General features: G+C 36.1%; 1 protein-coding gene across 2 annotated transcripts in view; it reads left to right on the top strand.

Moving 5' to 3' along the window:
• The window catches only part of shakB (Innexin family member shaking B), a 36,466-nt gene that overhangs the window by 8,263 nt on the left and 6,000 nt on the right, over positions 1–22,203 (top strand). For both annotated transcript variants that reach the window (XM_074124029.1, XM_074124037.1), the window contains exons 2-4: positions 7,718–7,937; positions 10,123–10,411; positions 11,042–11,317. In XM_074124029.1, the coding sequence (XP_073980130.1) occupies positions 7,718–7,937; positions 10,123–10,411; positions 11,042–11,264 (732 nt within the window). In that variant the 3' untranslated portion in view covers positions 11,265–11,317. The remainder of the gene's footprint in view (positions 1–7,717; positions 7,938–10,122; positions 10,412–11,041; positions 11,318–22,203) is intronic.

Genomic DNA, 22,203 nt, shown 5'->3' on the forward strand with positions numbered 1-22,203 from the left:
TGCACCCTAGAAAGAAGTTTGTAGTGTCTGTTTAGTTCCTGTCTCTTCAGCATGGTGTGCAGGTTCATGGTGAGTCGCTTAACTTGTGTGTGTTTGCAAGGAATTTATGAGGGTTTGGAGAGAATGCTTTTTTTAGGATAGAATGCGGTCACTAGTACCGTATGAAGATGTAGCGTAACTACTTAGGAGAGTGCAAGGACACTTCTTTCAGGAAATTCGGTGCGAATTTGGAATTTAGAGGAGTAGGAAGAGCAGGGCGGATCTAAAAAGTACGGTTGTTCAGAAAGTTAGACGTAGAGAAAAAGGATCCCCTTTGATACCAAGCTAGGATAAAGCTAGCGTAACTAAAACGACGAAAAGTAGAAGGCTGTTCAAATTTGACATACCGTTTAGGGGACTATATCATTCAGGGGACTACTAATACTGCCTAACCACTTGTATTAAATAATGAGTTCTTGAAATTCCAAGTATGAAGTGGCCGGAAGCAAATGCCTTGCAATTAAATAGTAGAAATAGTTTTCCGCGCGAAGTTCAACTGAATTCTTTGAATTAATTGTATTGAAGGATTCGAATCCTTTGTTCGTGAAAATTGATTTTAAGAGGGTTTGCCAAAAAGGAGTATTTGGGATTCCCTGTGAAGTGCCATTTTTGGAAATTGTTACGTCTTAAATTGTTTTGCTACCCATTCCTCTCAAGCAGGAATCCGCTGATAAGTGTTCTCTGAGATTCACATTTGGACTTTTCAATATCGATAGAATACAAATTTTGATGAAAACTACTCTCGAAGCCCAACAATGAGTTTATCTCTTGATAAAAAATCGACAAAAAAAATTGGATGGTATTGAAATACTTCTTTTTAGTTAAAGAGAAGAAATAACAGTGAGAAATATATATTTACATACAACTGGTTACATAAATTTGCAGCTAATCTTAACTAGGAGACAAGTTGTCATTTACTGCAATATATTTGAGGTTATTTTGAAACACATAAATCTTGAACTTTAAGTTGAGCTTGCGCTTTTTTTTCTTGTCAATTTAAAGATTTTTCTTGGGAAAAAATAATTCTTTATAAAATAAATATATGCAGCTCATTTTTTTCTACAAATAGTGGGCTAATAAACTTGTTGGCACTGTAATCGACAAACGAACTAGTGACAGCGCGTGATCGATGGTGCTGGTCGATGTGATTACAGCCGCAATTAACACGACAAGCTCCTGTAAACATTTGAGAACAGTGTTGCCCAATATTTTATACGATAAATACTTAGTTTCCCTCCAAGCGTCTCATTGTTTTTTTTTTGCCAGGAATATATCTAAGAATTTATTTTATCCTTATTACCATCTGCCATTAAACAAAACTCTGGCAAACTTTAAACTAAGCATTTTTGGAGCAAAATTAACTATTAACCATGTTGAGGGGATGTGTTCTCTTACAGGAATTATTGTCCTTGCCCAATTTTAAATTGTTCCAAACTTCCTTTTGTAGCAGTCAGAGGAAGTAAAAAAGTGTCTCAGGTAAACAGTGCAGATAGGACGGTATTTATGCGCAAGTATTTAGATTAGAAGTTTATTAGCGCAGTCAGCTAGTTGGCCATTAATCTAAATACAACTAACGAGCCACCAGCTAACTAATCAGCTGACGATAAAGGAAACTTAGTCAGTCTTTATTTTTAAATAATTAGCTGCAATAAATTATTCCCAAAGATATGAAAATAATGTTTAAAATGACATTAATTAATGGAATTTAATTTTATTTAGTACTGATAGCAAGTTTATCTATCAGGTTACAACATTGACACTATTTTTCCTTTCTTATAACAAATTTACTAGTTACTAACTTGCACATGTTTGCATTTATGATTTTTCAATAATCCGGAATCTTAGTTGAGTAAAATTCTCTACAAAGAGATTACCATAATCAACCTCTGATGCTGAATGAGAATCCGAAAGCTTTCAGATGTAGAAAGAACAAAGTATCGCGCAACAACCTATAAAAAAGAGGCGTACATTGTAACTGTATAATCGCGAAACGTCACTGATTGCTTTATTGTTGAAAACGGACAGTTGATAGAGATTTCAACAGAATCTCCCGTCCTCCTCAGAACTGTTCGTAAGAAGAGCGGAAAAGGTGGCAAATGAGAACCGGAAAATCTAGATTCTTAAAGAAAACTTGGAAGGGAAATTCGCTTGTCATTCAGAATGCTGTTTTTCATGCATTTCTGTCAGATAACTAGAAAATGTTATTTAGATGATAGATTCGTCAATTAGTAGAATAGAATATTAAGTTTATTGAAAGCAGAGTGTTTCCTCGGCTACATCCTTCCCAGATACAATAATCATGCTATGCTACTGCTTTCAAAGAGAACGGCAAACTGAAAATGATTTAATGAAGTCAGCGATTTCGGCAGTAGTATGTAGTAGCAGAAGCGACCGCAATATGTGCAGTCCTGGTGACAATCCTCGGAAATAAAGACAGAAGCAGAGCCATGCAGATCTAGGTCACTCTCTTACCTATATCACTATTTGGATCACGTGTGCTCTGTTCTAGGCTCCCCTACTTGGCGCCCTGATTATGAGAAGAACAGCCCCCACCTAGCTGCAGAGCTGCAATCAACAACGGCCGCCCAAAATAAAGAAGACTCGTCTCTCCACACGGTTGGCGGTTTCACTTTTACTTCGCTGCACACACACACACACACTGTGTCCTGTTACTACAACATAATTAACTAACATAAAGAAAACACTCGTTTAATGTTTAAACAGAAAAAAAAAAAAAAGTAAATACATAGATAAAAGGAGAGGAGATCAGTCAGTTCAGTATTATGTATAAATTATGGCACAGCTGTTCGCTGTCAGCTGATATTCACTTCTAATAACCTCCCTTTAGAGGTTATATATGTGTTTATAATAAATACAACTCTCTAATATCTGTTTATTTATTTGGTTTTTATAAATTCATTAATTTAGTACGATAAAAAAATATATATACATCTCTAGTGAACATTCTCACAAATTATCGTATTTAATTCATGCCAACACTGAGTAAAACAGCACCACAATGCACTTTGGAGGGAATCTATTCCCCACCCCCTAAAAGTATCCCTAATTGAATTTTCTGGGGAAAAAGTTACAAATAATACGCACGAGCGAGCGAAGCGAGGCGAGCGCAAGTGTAAATTGCAGAGTGTGAGGAAAATACTTTACACTCGAGTTAAATATTATATTTTTTCTGCAACCATTAGGGTTATTAACTAAAAAAAAACTAAACAGCAATCACTAGAATCCATTTTAAATTTCTATAAGGTAACACTATAACCTTTTTAACTATTATAATTAAAAATATCTATTTATTAAAATATTATTTTTATTTCTATATTCCTTTCAATTTTTATTTTATTTTTTAATACTCGTTTTTTAATTATTTAGTTACGTTAAATAAGATTATTAAAGTTTTACAGAAAATATTTAATAACAAAACTTCAAGGAAGCACAATAAAGTTTTTTCCCCACTAGTGAGGTAAAGTTGGGCATTACACAGCTGATTTTAATTGAGTAATGAGAACATTGCTACGTGGTTGCAGAAAAAAGAAAAATAATGAGCGATAGGTTTCAAATAGTTACAACCAAAACAAAGCTTGGCAAAAAAATGATTGAAATTCGCAATATTTGTTTTTTCCCCCGTCAGATAAATTTTATTTAATGGGGATTTATTGAATCGCCCCGCACCCCTCCAAAAAGGGAAAGTATTTATTTGGTCGCAATTTTACTTAGTGGGGCAAAAACTTAAGTTGTTTAATCTAAACATTATTTCCGTGTTAATTTCCGCCCTCCTACTCTCGGCTATTAATAATCCTGGCGAAATATTGCAACCCTCCGCTTTATTCTTAGACGGAATTCAAGTGCATTCTTCCTCTACTATCTCAGTGATATCTCCCTTGGAACTGCATTGCGAAACTTTCTGAATCAACACTTGAGAATTTTAATAAGCTAAATGTTATGTGCAAAAATAAAGTAGTTTAAATATTTCTTCAGTAGAAATATGTGAAAAAGTTACATCTATACGTAAATTAGAAATTGTTAAAATTCTAATTATGAACTGTTCTTCAAGGTGGAACTTTTATTTCAAATTTATTAACATATTTTGGAAAACTTCTCACTTGTGAATAATTCTAGTTACAACTAAGGCGTGCCAACGTTGATCGCAAATAGAATATAGACACTTTGACGTTGCAAGACAATTCCCTAAAAAAAATCTTTAGTGACTTCCTCGAGTTTGTGTATAGAATGTTGGCTTAGTGTGTATGTAAGCATATCTGCAGAAGCAATGCTGGTTCGGCCATTCAGTGAACTAACCGCGAACCTCCAAAAATCAGCTGGTCTTCATGCCGCTTATTCAATGACCTTGAAAGAGAAAAATCTAACGTAAACACTGGCACGATTTTCTCTCACACCAAATTCTCTAGGTTTGTAACTTTAAAATTCTCTCCAAACTCAGAAATACTTTAAACCTAATTAATTTTATTTAAGTTTTATAGTTTGTAAAACTGTAGGTACTACAGACTGGAATAACACATTAGAGCTAACCATACTACTTTTGCTCCCCAAAACTGCTCTAAAACAGGTGAAGATAAAAGTTATAAATCTAATGAGTTGTAGACACGAATTTACCGGAAGTGTAAATGGAAAAATGAAAACAAACTTTTCCATCAAAGGGGAACTTTTCCGCTTAAAGGGCAAGTTAGGGGCCGCGGATATTTCTAAGGGTGCGGTGACAACCCTAAATAAGGCTGGCCATTCAAGGCGGTCTAACTTCCAAACGGAAATCATACTTTGGTGTTCTACGATGGTGATCCGTGTAACAGCAACTCGATGGAAGGCGTGCATCATGACTTAGTTTATTACAATTCAAGCTTTAAGAGTCTGTATGGTGGAAAGTTAAACAAATTGCAATCTTCCTTGAATTACAAACAACCTGGAATACCCAAAATGAAATTTTAATGTACCTCGCTGGAAAGAAAAACGAAGTATATTTTTTTTTTTTGTAATAATGACAAAATCTATATAAGAAGTTTCTAGGGTTGGCTACAGTTCCAGTCGACAAGAGAACTCCACTGATATCTGTGTAGCGGTGGCTATTTTTGTTTCCCACAAACACGCTGACAACTTGACAACTGTGTTCCCAATGTTGTAGCAGATTACCCGGTCATCCTATTTTTCAGGAAGGCAGTAGTTTATTTAAAAAACTCTTCTCTTCCATCAGCACCATCATTTTGGAAATTTTGAACATTTACTAAATCACAAAACTCTTCTTATTGATGGCGGAACCGGACGTGCCCGATGTTCCTTAAATTTGGTCCTGTAAATAAACCTATGAATCTTGTTTTTGCCCAATTGATTGGCGAGTGCTATCCTGTTGATCCTGTCACAATAACGAGGTGGAAAAAAAGTAGTACTTTCGGAAGGGAGAATTCCTTTACTTCCTCTTACTGAAAAGCGCGGTTTGACGGATTGATTTCTCTCCATCTTCCGATCACCGCTTCCGGAGACAAAGAATCAGCTGTTGTTTCAAGTTCCTTTCATGGAAACTTTAAGGGTATCTCTCATTTGCTAAAAGTGAACCGATGTCGCATCCAGCTGGAAGATTGCAGTTGAGGAGACCTTGAGCGTAGAGGGAGCAGAGAGATCCGACTGTTTCCCCACTAATTTATCCAAACTGAGGCAAGACGGAAGCCAGCTGTTGCCCCAAGGAGCAAAATAAATTATTAAAATAAATTGCTGTAAGTAATTTATGGCACCAGTTGTAATGTAGTTACCACTTAATTTATCAAATTTACGCCACCAAAATTCTTTAAAAAAAGGAAAAAAATATTTTATATATAATTAATTATATAAATATATTTAACATGTAGATCAGATGGGGGCGTCAAGATTCAAATCAGTGTGGCGAGCGGCCAAATAGTATGTTTTGCACTTCTTACCAGCCGTTTATCTCTGTGCACTGCCTTGTCTACAAGAAGGAAGTATTGCAGTCGTGCTGTGTGATTTTGAGTTTCCATAATAATTACATGTCACTGAGGTCCCCAGTATACGATTTTTTTTTTTGTACCACTTTTCTGAATGAACTTTAATTTATTTAGCGATTTCTTTTTCGTGCTAATCCTAAATTCTAAGAGATTGTTGAACAAGAAATTTAAATTTCATAAAGTAGACTGCGCTAAGGGAAAGTTTCAGTTCAAAAATATCCCTAAATTTGTTAGTGACATGATTTTAAAACTTATACACGATTGCATTTTTTTTTTTTTTTTCCTCGTGCCATCGTGAATAAAAACAAATATTACACTTAGTATTGAGTGAACAGTAAAATAAGGGAGGCTGTATGTGTGTGTGTGTGATTGAGGTGGCAGTGGTAGAAACAGCTGTGTGTATACCAGCGGAGGACCGGCCTTGACCCGCGCTCATGTGGAGCCGCGCCAAATCAACGACCACCCCCTCTGTTGGATTTATTTGTTTCTATTAGGGAGAATCGTCCCCCAACAAATACTAGGAGAAATTTGGGGGAGCATTCAACAGGTGTCCACTTTCTGAGATTTGAAATTCTTATCAGTGAAAGCTACGGCAGCTTTCTAGTCGCTTTTTTCTTTTCCACAACTTGGAAAAAAGCTTTTTTACCAATTCAAGTTGCCCGTGTTTGTCGGACAAGTTATTATTCATATCTTATCACTGTGGTGTTGATTGCAGTCCGATGTCAAGAAATACGTATACATATACACCAACACTCTACTTTTCTTTTTGGGCTCCTATTTTTAAGGAATTTATCAGTAAAACTATTCTAATAACCAATATTATTTAATTAAAACCAACGCATTATTAAGAATAGACAAAAGAATTATAAATAATTAATAAGATGTAAAAAAAATGAGGGCAACCGACCAACAAGCAACTCAAAAAGCTTTTGAACCACTAGGTTCTTGTATTTAACGACCTCAAAGACCAGTAATGGCGAACCTATGACCCGCGGGTCTGACACTGACCCGCGCAAGCTTTTTCACTGACCCACAATTGCTAGGCAACCACATGTTTGTTTACGCGGGTTGATTTAGATTTTCTAATTGTGTGGTTAATATATATTCTATCTGTATTTTTTTCAATCACGCATTGACACAAAAGCAATTTAAATGCTATCTACGAGTATTACCTTTAGTTTGATCATTACAGTTCTAAAACGCAAATGACGGCAAATGCTTTTGTAGTATTTGAACTAAAGCAAAAGTGTTTACAAAATATCAAATAAAATGTATAATTTTACTCATATTTTGTTTGTTAAAAAAATCGACAACCCAAAGCAAATAACCATATTTAGATTTTTCTTCAGATAAAACACACTTTAGTAAGGTTTTGTTCAGTTAAGTTTGTAAAAAGAGACTTCCATAGCTCTTGTTTCGTCCCGTTAAGCCAACTGAATTTTAAAGATGTTTAGTTTTGAAAATATTCAGTTTATTTTTAAACTTAACTCTTGTGCAAATGGGCATTAGTGACCCATGAGCTAGTACTAAAAAAAAATGAACAAAATTTGACCCACGTCTCAAAAAGAGTCTCAGACGAACCTTAACTCATCACCAAAAGAGAGAGGAGCTATTCAGCCAATAAGAGCCATTATTATTTCTATAAATTTCAAATCTAAAGTGTAATGCAATCAACAGTCCTTTTTTTTTTGCAGGCAGTGCTGTTCTACATGCCGAGATGGTTGTGGAAACATTGGGAAGGCGGCAAAATCCACGCGCTCATGATGGACCTAGATGTGGGTATCTGCTCCGAACTGGAGAAGAAACAGAAGAAGAAACTATTGTTGGACTATCTATGGGAAAACCTCCGCTACCACAACTGGTGGTGCTTCCGTTACTACCTCTGCGAACTGTTGTCGCTGTTGAACGTAATTGGTCAGTATCGATTGCTGTTGTGGCTAGACTGGTTCAGTTTTAGCTGATAATCAAAAAGATCAAATCGTTCAAAGACTACGATCGGGTATCTGATTCCGATAAGATGATTTAAATCTCACCATCGACCAATTCCACTTTATCGCTTTCAGCACTTTTTTTTTTGGTATAAATTCCCAGTTTCAAGATAATTTCATTGCGTCAACTGCCATAAGTGGAAGTCGTAAGAGTGTTAAGTCAGAGATTCTTGTTCAGCCAACACATCAATCCTTTGCTGCATTGAATAAAAATTTAAAAATCTTGCGGACTGCTTAATATTAACCAGCAGGAAACGTAGTAACAGACGCGACTACATTCTGTGGACACGTACACCCATCTAGACGGTGAAATAGGCAGACAGTCCGGCCAACTAAGCACACTGGGATGGTGGAGTGTTTATCGAATATCCCGCTACTGTGCTTGTCAATAAATAAAGACTTCAGAGCTCCCCTCATGTTCGTCCTTTTGTTTACACTTAAAAAGAACAAAAAATGTGAAGTTAAAAACCAAAAAATTAATCCTACAATAAGACTGGTATAAACCGCAATATTCTAGTGCTAATAGTTATTGAGATATAGAAGGTTAGGTTAGAGCAATCGGAAGTGAGATATAAAGGTTTGAAATTTGAACTACATATGTGCAAAACCACTAAAATTTAACCTTCCATATCTCGATAACTATTTACACTAGAATGTTGCCATTCTTACCAGTTATTGAGAAAACTTTTCTGTACAATTGGGTAAAGAATTCATTAAAATCTGAGCATTAGGAAGTGAGATATAAAGGTTTGAAATTTGAGCCCATTACTAAAGTGAACTTAGAATGAAAATAAATAAACTAAATCATTGAAATATGTTGATGTAAGCATTTTTTTTAAAATTTGTTTTGAATTTCTTTGCCTTTTTTCTTTTTAATCTGTGAATAATAGTTTGATTATTATAAATTAATTGATATTACAATTAATGTAAATTAAATGTTGAGCTACTTGAACAAATCTCTGCAAATGAAAATAGGCTCTGTGACATCAATTCCAAAAAATATTAATTGATATAAAATGACTTAAATGATATCAATGAAGTAAATATCAATGAAATGTTTGGGCGCTTGCTGACTTACGCACTTTTTAGCGTTTAATCAAACCTTATCCTTAACTTTTTAAACTTTAAGTTTTTGTTAAGTAGATTTTTTAGTAGTGCCTAAAATAAGATTCCAGTTTTACCGTCTGTTGGCTAGAATGGCCGTAAATCATGCGCTTTACCACTAGGCGGCGCTCATAAAAGCAAATATTCTCAAGATTATATTAATGTGAGGGAAAATATTGTCGTCTAGTATCATGTTTCCAATTATTTGTAGCGAACATCTGTTTCACAGCTTAGCTAGGGGATGTTGAATTAATGGTAAATATGGTGCACGTTGCACATCAGCTGATATGCGAACGATCATATCGATCTTAATGTTTCTGCTGGGATCGACTTTCTGCTAATCGCAAGTAGAGGAAGTATTGCAACTGAGTTTTCACTTCCTGTCCTTCTCTAGGTCCTAACTCACGCTTTTTCTTTCAACTCCGTTTATTCGTGTCATTTAATTCTTTCAAAATCTCATACACTTTGTAATCTGGCATTATTCTTAGTTTCGATGTACTTCCGGTTACGGAATGTTTTCCAAACTCTATTTTAGGGGCCCCAGTTAACAGTACCCAGAGTTAGGATCGTGCATTACATCAAACAGTCGGTCCTTTAAAGGGAATCGATCCTGCTCTTTTATCAGATCAACCACTAATCGAATTTCCCAGGGAAACTTTTACATCAACGTGGAAACAATAAGGATACTAAGTTTAAAGGAAATCGCAGGAACCGTTTCGAGAAAATGGAAGGAAATAGTAATGTGAGTGTTTTTCACCAGATTTGATTTGAAAAGGAATGAAATCCTGTAATTACGTCATTTTTTTTTGTTTTGCAAAAACTGTACTGCAATACATCCGGTTTGTTTTGACGATCAACCATAACATGCTTCCTGTCGGACATGATCTCTTCTGATCGTTTATCATAGACTGGGTTTCTTGAATTCTCGAGCCCAAGACGTAGTCTAGAAAGTAAAGCAGTCTATTTCCCAGATTATATTAATGTATATGTACTACTCTCTTGCTTAGGTCAGATGTTTCTAATGGACAAATTCTTCGACGGTGCATTTCTAACATTTGGCATCGACGTTTTCAAATTTCTGGACAGCGACCAAGAAGAACGAGTAGATCCGATGATATTTATATTTCCAAGAATGACGAAATGCACATTCTATAAGTATGGCGTTTCCGGCGAAGTGGAACGCCACGACGCTGTCTGCATATTGCCGTTGAACGTGGTCAACGAGAAAATCTATGTGTTCCTCTGGTTCTGGTTTTTGTTCCTAGGAGCGCTCACCGCAATCGTCATCTGTTACAGGTATAAACATGTTCGTAGACTAAGACAATAATCTAATCTCTTACATATGCTTTGTATATTTTCTGAATTCTATTTAGATGTGATCTAGTAGATCTTGTGCAGTTCTTGAGAATTAATTGCGGAATTGGTATTGAATTGGTTAATTTCACTAACACTCCAAAAGATCGATTATGGTGTTAATCACCTATTAAATCGATTCTTTTCAACTAAGAATATTTCCTTTTTCATTTCAATAACTTTTTTTGAGTAAATAAAATATTTACCAATCAATATTCAGTTATTACAGATCACAGTTTTTTATAATAGTGTGACAACCCAACATCTGTATCGGTTGCTGATTGGTAGACATACTGGACAACGCTTTTTATTGCTGCATTGTGTAATCAGCTGCTGTTTGGTGAAATTCATTGAGTGAAATTATCAGGGAGTTAAGAAAGAAGCTCTTGGTAGTGACTACCCTCTTATAGCAGAATAATGACTGTATTGTCTGACTGACTAATCTCGCAAGCTCTTGACAAACGGAACAGTCTTAGTGCAGTTAATCTTACCAAGAACTGGATACTAAATGTTGCACTCTTTACACTTCCAGTCTCGTCGCGTACAAATTAATTAGACTAATATCTGTCACAGGATAGTGATCATCCTCAGTCCGAGGATGCGAGTCTACCTGTTGAGGTTACGATTTCGACTGGTACGTGGTGAAGCGATAGATGCAATCGTGCGACGTTCCAAGATGGGCGATTGGTTCTTGCTGTACATGTTAGGAGAGAACATCGATTCCATCATCTTCAGAGATGTCATCCATGAATTGGCTTCACGACTAGGTTCAGCCAAACCGCTGGAAGATCCCTAGCACAGGCGTTCCACTGTCTCCTTCTGTACCTCACCTTCGTTCATCTGTCAGAGGTAAGACTGTGTAGACTTTAGTTTTTCTGAATTATGTTGGCCCCCACCCTCTACATCCCAGTAAGCGGAAGTGTTGCGTTCGTGTACGACTTCCGAAATCCATTTCCAACTCTTTTTCACTCTTGAATACGAAAAAGAAGTTTTTAAACACATGAGCTGAGTTTATGTTTTTACGGAATTCCTTAGAATCAAATTCTCAACAATTGTTTTTGACGGCCCCTCAATATATATTGCTGCTATATTCAACAAATCCATAGTTATACAGTCCATCACTCTTAGTTAACAAAAATTATCAGTAAAAGCACTCTAAAGTGTTGAATCTGAAGAGACGAAGTGGTTTGGGGGACGCAGCTGTTGCGAACTGCAGTTTTTTTTGTTGCAACTACCAAACTTTTATTAGATACATCAAGCATTCAGCAGACATTCTGTAGATCGTTATTTCTCTTGAGTTGGACAGCATTAATGTCCGTTGAGGGATCAAGAACTTGTTTTGCTTTTACCCCCGGAAACTTGACCAAAAAAAAAGAACAAAACTATTGGTTTGTAAAAGCTAATAGAGAGACATAAGGGTGCATCTAGATGCGTTCATATTGCAGTCAAGATGGCACTCTTGCCACAACTACCTGACGGTTATAGCCTGGCAGAAGGTGATTTCAGCTGGCAGCCTCTCAGATTCAGTTCCACACCTCCTACAAAACTTGGCAGTGAAAAATGAGCTCCATCCATGAGGATATGGTGGTAATTTGTACGTCCATTACGAAGTTTGTTTGCTGATAGAATAGTCGTTAGTGCAGGGTGCAGAAGACACTTAAATTGGAATTCAAGAACATCCGCATTGGGGTGCTTCTATGAGGTGAGCCAGTAAAAAGCCTCGAAACCATTGCCTATTCTTGATCATTCTTCATTTCTTCCAAGTTTTGAAACGTTGATGTATAAGTTTCTATTGTATCCCCTCGTAACATCTTTCAAGCTGTACGTTTCAACACATACTAAATCCGACTATTCAACTTTAGATTAATCGCAAGTACACGTTACCAATGGCTAATTTGCGTTGTACAATAAGGCCAAAAAAAAAAAAAGTTTCTATTGTTTCAACTTTAAATTAGAAAAGGGCACTTTGAAACAGATTTCAGTATATTGTACGGCGTCAATAACTATCTAATTCTCATACATACATATGTTATTAATACTCCAAACTTGAAGAAAATCAGTCACCGAAAACGCTAATCATTCGTACAAAGTCCATGTTTTAAGAACTGTTCAGCGAAATTGTGCTCAGGGAAAATTAGAACTTATTTCTCGATTAAAATCAGATCTAATGCAGGAATGTAGGTTGCAGGTGGAAGGTTATTGACTTGTATTGATGTGCGCGCGCGCGCGCGTGGCTGTACTTCATGCACCTTCAGGGGCTTCCCCCCCTCTATTCAAAGTTACGATAATAGTGTCAGTTTTTAGTTTCTCATTGGTTCATTAATACGCTAAAAATCGCTAGCTCCCTTTAATTAAGAACGCTTCCGTTTCTAATCGTTCCTTAATTGCTGAAATTGGGAACAAAAGAAAAAATCGCTGCTTAAATTTGATTTTATATTTGAACGACATTATGGGATATTACAGAATGTTCTGCAGGAGAAGGTTATCAAATAAGATTATGTACCGCCCCTGCCCCCCCCAACATGGTGTAACTTTTAAATGACACATTTCCGGCGAAACTTCATTTTAGAGCAATGTTGCGGAAGATCGTAGCTAGGCTTCTCTCTAAAGTGCCAATAAAGTGTGATTTAAGATCGTATCACTTCCTTCATCCAGATGAAAAGCAAATGTGTTCCTGTCAATTCTGAATATGAAAGAACCTAGCCTAACCGGAAGTCCGAACGTTCCAAAAAGGTTCTATCAGGTTTCCGTGATTTAAACAGCTGCGGAAAAGAAGGTACTCTGAAGATGCCTGTAAGGTACCTTTTCATTGAATCGGGATAGTTTTTATACTTCCTACATAACAACAATTCGGATACGGAAATAAGATATGCAGAACACTTCTTTCAAGTTTTCCTGCACCATCTACTCAGTCTGAACCGCATTCATTGGAAATTCATTTCATGGAAAGTGAATTTAATATATGACGTCACTTTAATTGTAAAAGTACAGTTTTTTGTTTTTTTCAAGTTAAACCTAAAAAAAAGTAAAGTAATTGCCTATTTTTTCAGGCGCGCTTTACACTCAATTACCAAATCAGGTATCCTGGACGGACTAGCGAACATACTTTACTACAAAATTTCTTATATTAACCAGACTTTTTCGCACACAAAACGAAAAAAGAGAGCCCTGTTTCTGTAATCCGGTCTGTTCACAGGATGTTAAAATGATTAATAAATCTGGGGATCAGCATTGAAGAAGCGAGAGAGAAACGCTTTGAGGTCGAACTGTAGGCCACCAGCTCACAAATATAGACTTGCATTAGTTTTACGAGCGATATTACTGCGAGCGCTTCTCGCTGCTGGCCAAAATTATACACATCTCTATACGAAAGTATTATTACGGTTATTGTTGCTCCAGCTTCGAATTTTTACTACTGCAGCTTGCATCTACATTCCCGACGGTTTATTGCATGTTTAAAGTGCCTGTATTCCATTAGTTCAAGCTAGGCCACTAGATTTCCACGTAGTACAACATTCTGCGAACAGTGGAGCTCTAGTCTAGGAGTTAGGTAAAAAAGACTTCCAACTCATTGGTACAATCAAATTGTATAGACATCATGTGACAGAAATTCTGAAATTTGCAACATAAGAAAGTTGCTAAGCTAAATCCGCAGTGGAGAGTTACCTTTCCCAAACTATAATTCTTACATGTCATTAAAATTTGTAAACGATAATATCATGTATCGTAATTACCAGAACTATACGAAATTTGGCTGAATTTGCTTTGTTTTCTACAATGGAGCCTGTAAGTTGTTGATTAAATCATGAGATGATGTTGATATTTTTTATGGTTCTCCAGAAACTTCGTTTTATATAATATAAAGAGAAAACTTCCTTATTAATTAGAAGATTTTTGGCGACTTTAAAGTTATTGAAGATCTAAGATTGTAAAAGATCTCAACTGATCAGTAAGGTTAAGCGCTTACTGTGCATTTACTGTGTTCCAATTTTACCAAGTAGTTTGAAGATGCTATCTAGAAACCATATGAGCATTCTGTTTGTCCTAAATAGTCTGATTAGATCAAGAAAATTAATGATGATGGATATTTTATTTTAGGCCTGTGTCAACGTTTCTAGATTATTTGATATTGTGTAATTAACATTCTTTGCAAAGTTGGGCTGAAATCAGATGTTATATTTTTAAAAATACGTCGCATTTCTTCATATTTTGAACGGAAACTTGTTGTTATAATTATACGGGAAATGCGTACTTAAGGGCCATGCATGAATCCTCAAACGCTGTATTTCAATTCTATGAACTGATAGTAATAGTAGTTAGTAGTGGTAGTTAGATTACACTGGAATGACTGTGTGGAGGAGGAGGAATGCCTCTTTTGGTCACTTCTAAATGGATTTCCTAAGAAAATATTTCAAGTGACGTTTCAGTATAATGTACGGTTTTAAAAACATATGTTAGTAAAAATTTATGAGTTCAAACCATAAGATTTCGTGTGAGTTTTCTCATTAGATGTGTTTCCTTTTAAGGAGATCTTGCATTAATACTTGCGGTGGATTCTCTAATTAATAAAACAAATAAAAAGCAGAAAAATGACTCATGGACAGTGAGTCAGCTGGCCTGATGGACTAATGTGGCTATATAAATCAGCTGTTCCCAGAAAGCAAGTTACCAACTTACGAAATCTACTGTAATTCTCTAAAGAGCTGAGAGACATCACATCAAACATGCTCGTCCTCATGTTCACAAAATGTATGCTATCAATAATTTTATTTTTGCTTACCGATGAGGGCGCTGAAAATATGTTAGCGCCCCAAAAACAGAAATAACAAAGTGACAATGTCCATTACGCGCGATGACGTCAGCATGCCGCCTGCTTGCAGTTCGTCAGATCTCTATAAATAATGTCGCTTCACTAAATGTTGGCCACATTAACCGTTTCTAAATAAATAGAAGAAATGGCCGGAAATTGTGGGAAATGACATCTACTCAGGGAATATTAGTTCTATGCGGTGTATTACCTAATGTGGCACACCTGTGCAGCGCTCTGCAACTTGAAGCTCATCGTCCCTCTACTAAAGTAAGGCTTAGTTCTGGCCTTTAATACGTTTAATTGCGCTCCTAAAACATGAAATCAACGTTATTAATTCTTCATAATAAAAATTACCTCTAATTTGGGATGTTATTCAATATTGAATTACTCTTCAACTCTCTTCAACCTCTTCAACTAAGTATTTATTCAATAACTTTTGAGAGATCGGATTTCAATTAAATGCAATCCACCATAATAGTATAACTTGGGGGAATTACTTCTTCTGAACCAAATCTAAGTAGATTTTGATTTTTCCTTCAAATCATACTGAACTACCTAATTTTCTTTTACCCTTAAGATTATTCTTAATCTTAAGAATCCTAAGAACCAATAAGAACTTATTGGTTTGTACAAGATAAACCTATAATTATGATGACCATTGAGTGGTTATTTTCATCTAGTATTTTTCTTTTAATTTATCAAATATCTACGGGAGAAAAATTAGTAAAAACAATTTTAACTACATTTTTCTAGGAAATAAATAGGGTTGAATAATTATCCAATCAGAATACAGAGTTGTAAGCGTAAAATATGGGAGGTTGGGTTGGCCAATCAGAAGTTGGAACTTTTATGGCGACCACGCCCACTACCAGCCCTTTCCTACTGGATTGAAATGGCTGCTAGTTGAAGTGAGCCAACTTTAAACTGGTGGTTTCAAACTAGAAAATAGGCTATACAAATTTATTTACAGTTTGCTTTTTCTGTCAATTGAGCATCAATGTGAATATAAATTGTGTGTACCCTACGTTCTTCTAGATCAGCTGTGTACAACCTAACCAAATTTTCATTTTATATTTTCGTGAAAATAGCTCCTTCGATTTTCTTTAAAGTTTGTTTTCATTGGTTACCAGGTCGATTTATCATGGCATTTGGAGATTTGGCCCAGAAAATGATTTCCAAGAGATTCTAATGAACTAAAATCTCAAGCTTCACTCTAAAGTGATTCTTCAAAACAATTTACTGTTCTATGGACATTAGAAGCTTTGCTAGAATATCTGGTTCTTAGAAAAGCGTGCTCTAAGTTTACTGTCTTCTTCGGAAGGGCTAGATCATTATTTTCTCTGTATTTTAGTGCTGACTGCTCTAAGATGAACCCTACAGTTCTCTGGTAACATTATGATGAGAGTACTGAGATTAGAGTGTCCGGCTGCAAAGGGAATGGAGTCCGGTGAAGTGAAGAGACCGAAGGGTTTGCTATCTGATCTCTTAGATCCATTCATAAATCTTTGTCAGAAACTTTTAAGTGCAATTACCCCTCTACCAACTACAATCAGGTAGGTTAAACACTTTTAGTTTCAAGAAAATTATAATTGCAGTAAGAGAAGATACGAAACTTTCTTAAAAAAGCCGTACACTTCTGGGCTAGAAGATGTTTACTCAATAAATAAGGAGTTGCCATGGAGATCGGTTCATTCCTCATAGCAAAATTAACTGAAGATACATTTTTATTTATTTTGTATTGTTAATTGTTTATATTTTATTCAAGAGTGGCCCCCCTCAAACAAGGCACCGCGCCCCCTTAGACCACCCTGTCTACAAGTATCCCCGACAAGTAGTTACTTGTTTCTAGTTACCAACGCTTCAAAAAGATTTCTATTTTGGGGCCGATAGTATTTTATTACAAATTACCAAACTCTAGTTTAAATTTATGGGCGATAAATTTAATTAGTGGCCATTAATTTTATAAACGTGACTGAGGATGCTATAAATTGTTTTAAAATTATAGAATTGCGACAGGTAATTTGCAAGGTCACCACTGCCTATGTGATATTTATGCCAAGTAATTTATTTACCATGACTGCACTTTATTATGGGTGTAGGTTATAAAGTGCAGGTTACCATGCCACTAGTCACACTGTAATAACCATATGTGAGGGTAGATATTTGGAATTGTTAATTAGAACTGGTCCACTTTATTGCTGTCGCACGTTACTTTACTCAGTATTACTAAAATTGTGACTTTATTTTTATAAATTTGACTTGTTCCCAAGAATTGGTTACGTCCCTTTAAACAGCTGATCCAATACAGTTTACTGTGACAAACTGGTCAGAAAATAGGATTGAATTTTACAGAACGTTCGTTTTCTATAATTTACTGTAATTAGTGATGTGAGCCTGCTTCAAATTACTGTTTCAGGAAAGAGCGATCAATGATATTGAAACGCCCATCAAACCCAGTTATAATGAGTCGATTTTAAAGTTAGATAAATATCTGCCTTGATTTTTCTCCTGCGATAAATTTTCCGGAAAAATCTGGTGTTAACTCGACTTTCTCTTACTGCAATCCCCGAGTTGTTGACCAATAGGAACATTTCATTTCGAATTTTCTCAAGTAAATTATTGAAACGAGAGCGGAGTAAGCCCAACCTGATAAGTATAATTGGAAAAGGGCAGAAGACGTTTATATAACATTCTGAAACGCTATGATCGAACGCAGCGGCTGTATCATTTTTTAAATTTGATCTATAACCACCCGACCAAAGTAAAGTAGGGTTCAAGGAACGAATTTAAGGTAAAAGGTTCATCAAAATGGATCAATAAAAGTTCGCGATAATAAAACGTTCTGTCGAAGGAACTGTAACATCACGGTTCCTCTGAATCCCACTGAATTAATATTTTTACTGAATACGATTCAAGTTAAAGTGTTAATCCTAACTACGTCATGTCCAAGTTCAAATGAACTTGGCGACTGCCTTGAATAATACGGAAAAAGCCTTCTCTACAGTACTTCCGGTGAACCTATATTCTTAACTGAAGTTTAAAATGATACAAATAAATGTAATCGATCATATGTTTCGAGTTGGGGAAAAAATCGTTGAAACTACTAAAAATGGCATTTCTGGTTTGCTAATTCTTGTAGATAATTAAAAGCTCATTGTCGGGGCTCACATAAAGCAAACATAAATTTGATGTTTCCACAATCCCTGTTTTTAGAGTTATACTGTCCACAAATTCGGTTTCGAGTGACCACAAAACACGACATTATCGGCGAACCTTCTAAATCGAGAATCTACACGGTCGCAGTCGAGGCAAATTGAAATGAGTAATATTTGTACATGGCGATCACGCAAATGAATGAAAAGTTCCTGGAAATGCAGCAGTACATCCGAATTTTTACAATACTTTAGCTTTTATATATAAATGTTCCCGTCAGAGATGACGAAAATAGAATTATATGCACTTAACAGTCAGGTTGCAAAACTATGATTTATTGCCTTGGTGAGTTGAGTGCACTTCAATCAATGTAAACACACCTGATGGTAAGTTGTATGGCTTTATTGGCACCCTCCTCTTTGCCAGATTGTTTGGGCGAGAGATCTGCCAGCAAAATATGGCGTAGATGATTCAAGCTGAGAATTACAAGCTGCCACTACTTCTATTGCTCGAACTCTTCGTGATTGGCGGGCCCACCACAACTCGCTTTCTTTTTCTGGTTTAAATACAGAAATCTTATGCGAAAAAGCACAACTTTCTCGGATTTGATTCCCAAGTTTGAATCAATATAATGATCTTATAATGATCTCTAACTGTCAATTTTTGTAACTTATTTATACTTCTTATCAACATTACCTAGTAAATTCACTTCTAAGGAATTTCTTTAGATCCCATTAAATCGTAACACCAATGCTGATAATCACTTTGGTTGGGCGTACATTCCCCAGACATCTTCAACTCATCTGAATTTCACTCCAGTTATTTTAATGAAATGTACGAGTGTACAGTCTTTTATTTGCAATGAAACAGCTTTAGAATGTTTGAGAAGGTTGAGGCTAAACCACAATTACACCCCCCATCATCTGGCAAGAATAGGCGTCAACATCAACGGAACCTGTTCCTGCGTTTCCGAATCGGATGCTGACGCCAATCATTTAATTCTGGCATGCCCACAATTCTCAAAAAACAGAGACGAATTATGGAAGGCAATTATAGCCTAAAAACTGCACGCTCCCACCAAACTTAAATTCCATCCTAGTGACAAAAGACCCCATAGGATACATGGAACTATTCCAGTATATTAAATCAAATCCAATAACAATATAACGGTTTATACCGATAATACCCTCTGGCTAATTATCAAGAACTAAAGGCCATTTAAGAAGAAGAAGAAGAAAGTTTGAGAATCGTGAAATGTTTGAACAAGATTTTTCACATCAAAAATATATTGCTTAAACTACGGACCAAGGGCTTAACCCTAAAAACTGAAGCTTAGCATCCCTAGGCTTAGTCTAACAAGAAGCTACATCTCTGGATAGTACGTCACTAGAGAATACGCCATTGGCTGAAAATGAGATGAACGCTGGTCTTGCTGGCAGGTAAACATGTCGAGACTGGCAAAAATCTCTCCCAGATACATTGCTGGCAAAAAAGAAAACAGATTTATCTGCCTAGATGTCCGTACATTTTGTTAATCAATATTAGATCTCTTTTAGTGTTTGGATGGAGAGCAAATTAAAAAAGATTGAGATGAAAGGGAATTTAGTCTTTAACCAAGATTTAAAGAAGTTTTAAAAACTAAAACTACCACAAATAAAAACTATCGTCACAACAAACTGGTGATTTATGTTAGTTGGAGATGTGGTTTCTAGTTTCAAAGAAATGCCGCTATATTGACAAATCTGTATATTAAAAGGATCTATAACCTTCTATAGTAAACAAAACATCAGATTTAACCTCAACAAATCGACTTTTCCTTACCACAAGTCAACAATTCTTCTAATTAGCAACAGTTCTGGACAGATTATCCTATATTAAAGAACTGGTTATTTGGCTGGACACTGAATTATGGGAAAACTCCACATTTAAAAGATGTGGTAAGATCTCATAAATTACTAGAGCTCTAATACAGATACCATTAATACGACTGCATTAATATATCTATGCTATTCTATTCTTCGTTCCAGTTTTTAATACGCTAGCTATGTAACATGAATACTTTATTTTTATACCTCAAAAATTAGCGCTAGAATATATCTTGCCCTGTTTTATCCCTATTTTCCCACTTTATAAAAAAAAGAATGTTGGTTGCTGCCAACGGCCATAGCAGGTTAAAAACTTCGGTTCTCGACCGATCATTGAAGTGAAGCAATGTCGGGCGAGGTTAGTACATGGATGGGTGACCATCAATGTGCACTTTATTAATCATACATGATTAATACATACATGTAATACTGAGATAGCCTATTACTGTGTACACATATCCAATTTTATTAATCTATTTCTAATAGTTATTGCATTATTCGTCGTTAACGGCGTAAGTAAGCAATTAAAATTATATTTGCTTTTGAAATATAATTCTTTCGTATGTTAGGCATTTATTTTTTTAATCGTGCTTAAGATAAAAGGCTTATTTTGTGATGCCGGGAATTTAGATAGCCCAGTGACGAACGTAGCGTCAGTTCGACAAGGTTAAAATACTTTTTTACTTGCGAGAAATCAAAGTGGAAATCAGAAAGCAGATTTACCGATTTTTTTTGCTTTATTCGGGAATTGAAGAGTTGATGGAGGAATAACAATGAGAGGGAATTAATTGTAGGTTGAGGGCGGCGGTTCTGGTCAACTAAGAAAACAAACTACACCAGCGCTACCTATCTGAAGTGGAGCGTACCATCCATCAGCCGCAGTATCAAGGAGCCACTGGCCTCTCCTCCCCCGCCCACTACTCACAGCTGTAATTTACTACGTAGACTCTCAATTTGTAAACACATTCTTCTTTTATCCTAAATTACTGCTTACGCCCACTTGTCTGCTTGGATTATCTAAATCTCGGTAAATATACACCTGTTTTTCGAGCACTATTGTCTAGTTGAAGGTTGCCTTCGAACTATAGCAATCATTTAATACTTTGTAGCGCTTAGAGTACCATTTGTGGAGGAGGGGATCTACTCGGCGCTGAGTCAATAGCCGGCTTTCCGCAAAAGTGCCGTTTTAATGAAATGTACGCTCTCATGACCAGTTTAATACGAAAACAAATTAAATTTGCAAATTGAAGAAATTCAGTCTCCCGAATTGCACTTCAGTTCCACAAAATTAGCAATTTAATTCAGGAATAATTTTACAGGAAGTGCCCCCTACTTTACTTAATTATTTCCGTAAATCTTGATACCAGTGGAGAGGTTCTTAGATATGGCTCAAGTTCAGTTATAGTATGCTGCACGATGCCCTTTCTTGTAGAATATTTATAAGTTCGAAATATCTAACCGAAATTCTGAGTTGGAGGAGTGATCAGGAGACCGGAAGTACCATCGTATTGGGCTGCTTCTTCCAGTTTTTGTAGGCACGGTTTCCTTTGAAGTCGGAAATGAGCGTTACGGCCTTCTCTACTGGCGTTCTGAGGGGAGCTGTGACGTCACGTAAAGATTCATGTAAACCAACTGTTGGGTAATAATCCTGAGTCTCAGGGAGTAATGCATAGTGCGCCATGTTGGTGATCAATTCCGGGACGACCTTCACTTACACTACCTCAGCTTTTAACTCGCGTAACCCTTAAAAGAAACATACTTTTTATGCGAGAGCAACATCATACTAATGTTGAGTGTAGAAGTTCACCGGTTTCCTGGCAGAAGTCCAACAGCTCGAATTTTTTTTTTTTACTTGACAGAAAAAACCGGCAATTAGCGGAGACACTTAGCGAGCCACGGAGTAATCG

This window comes from Rhodnius prolixus, unplaced genomic scaffold (assembly GCF_049639745.1).
Source record: "Rhodnius prolixus isolate KJV_2025 unplaced genomic scaffold, Rpr scaffold_1, whole genome shotgun sequence".
NCBI lineage: Eukaryota > Metazoa > Arthropoda > Insecta > Hemiptera > Reduviidae > Rhodnius > Rhodnius prolixus.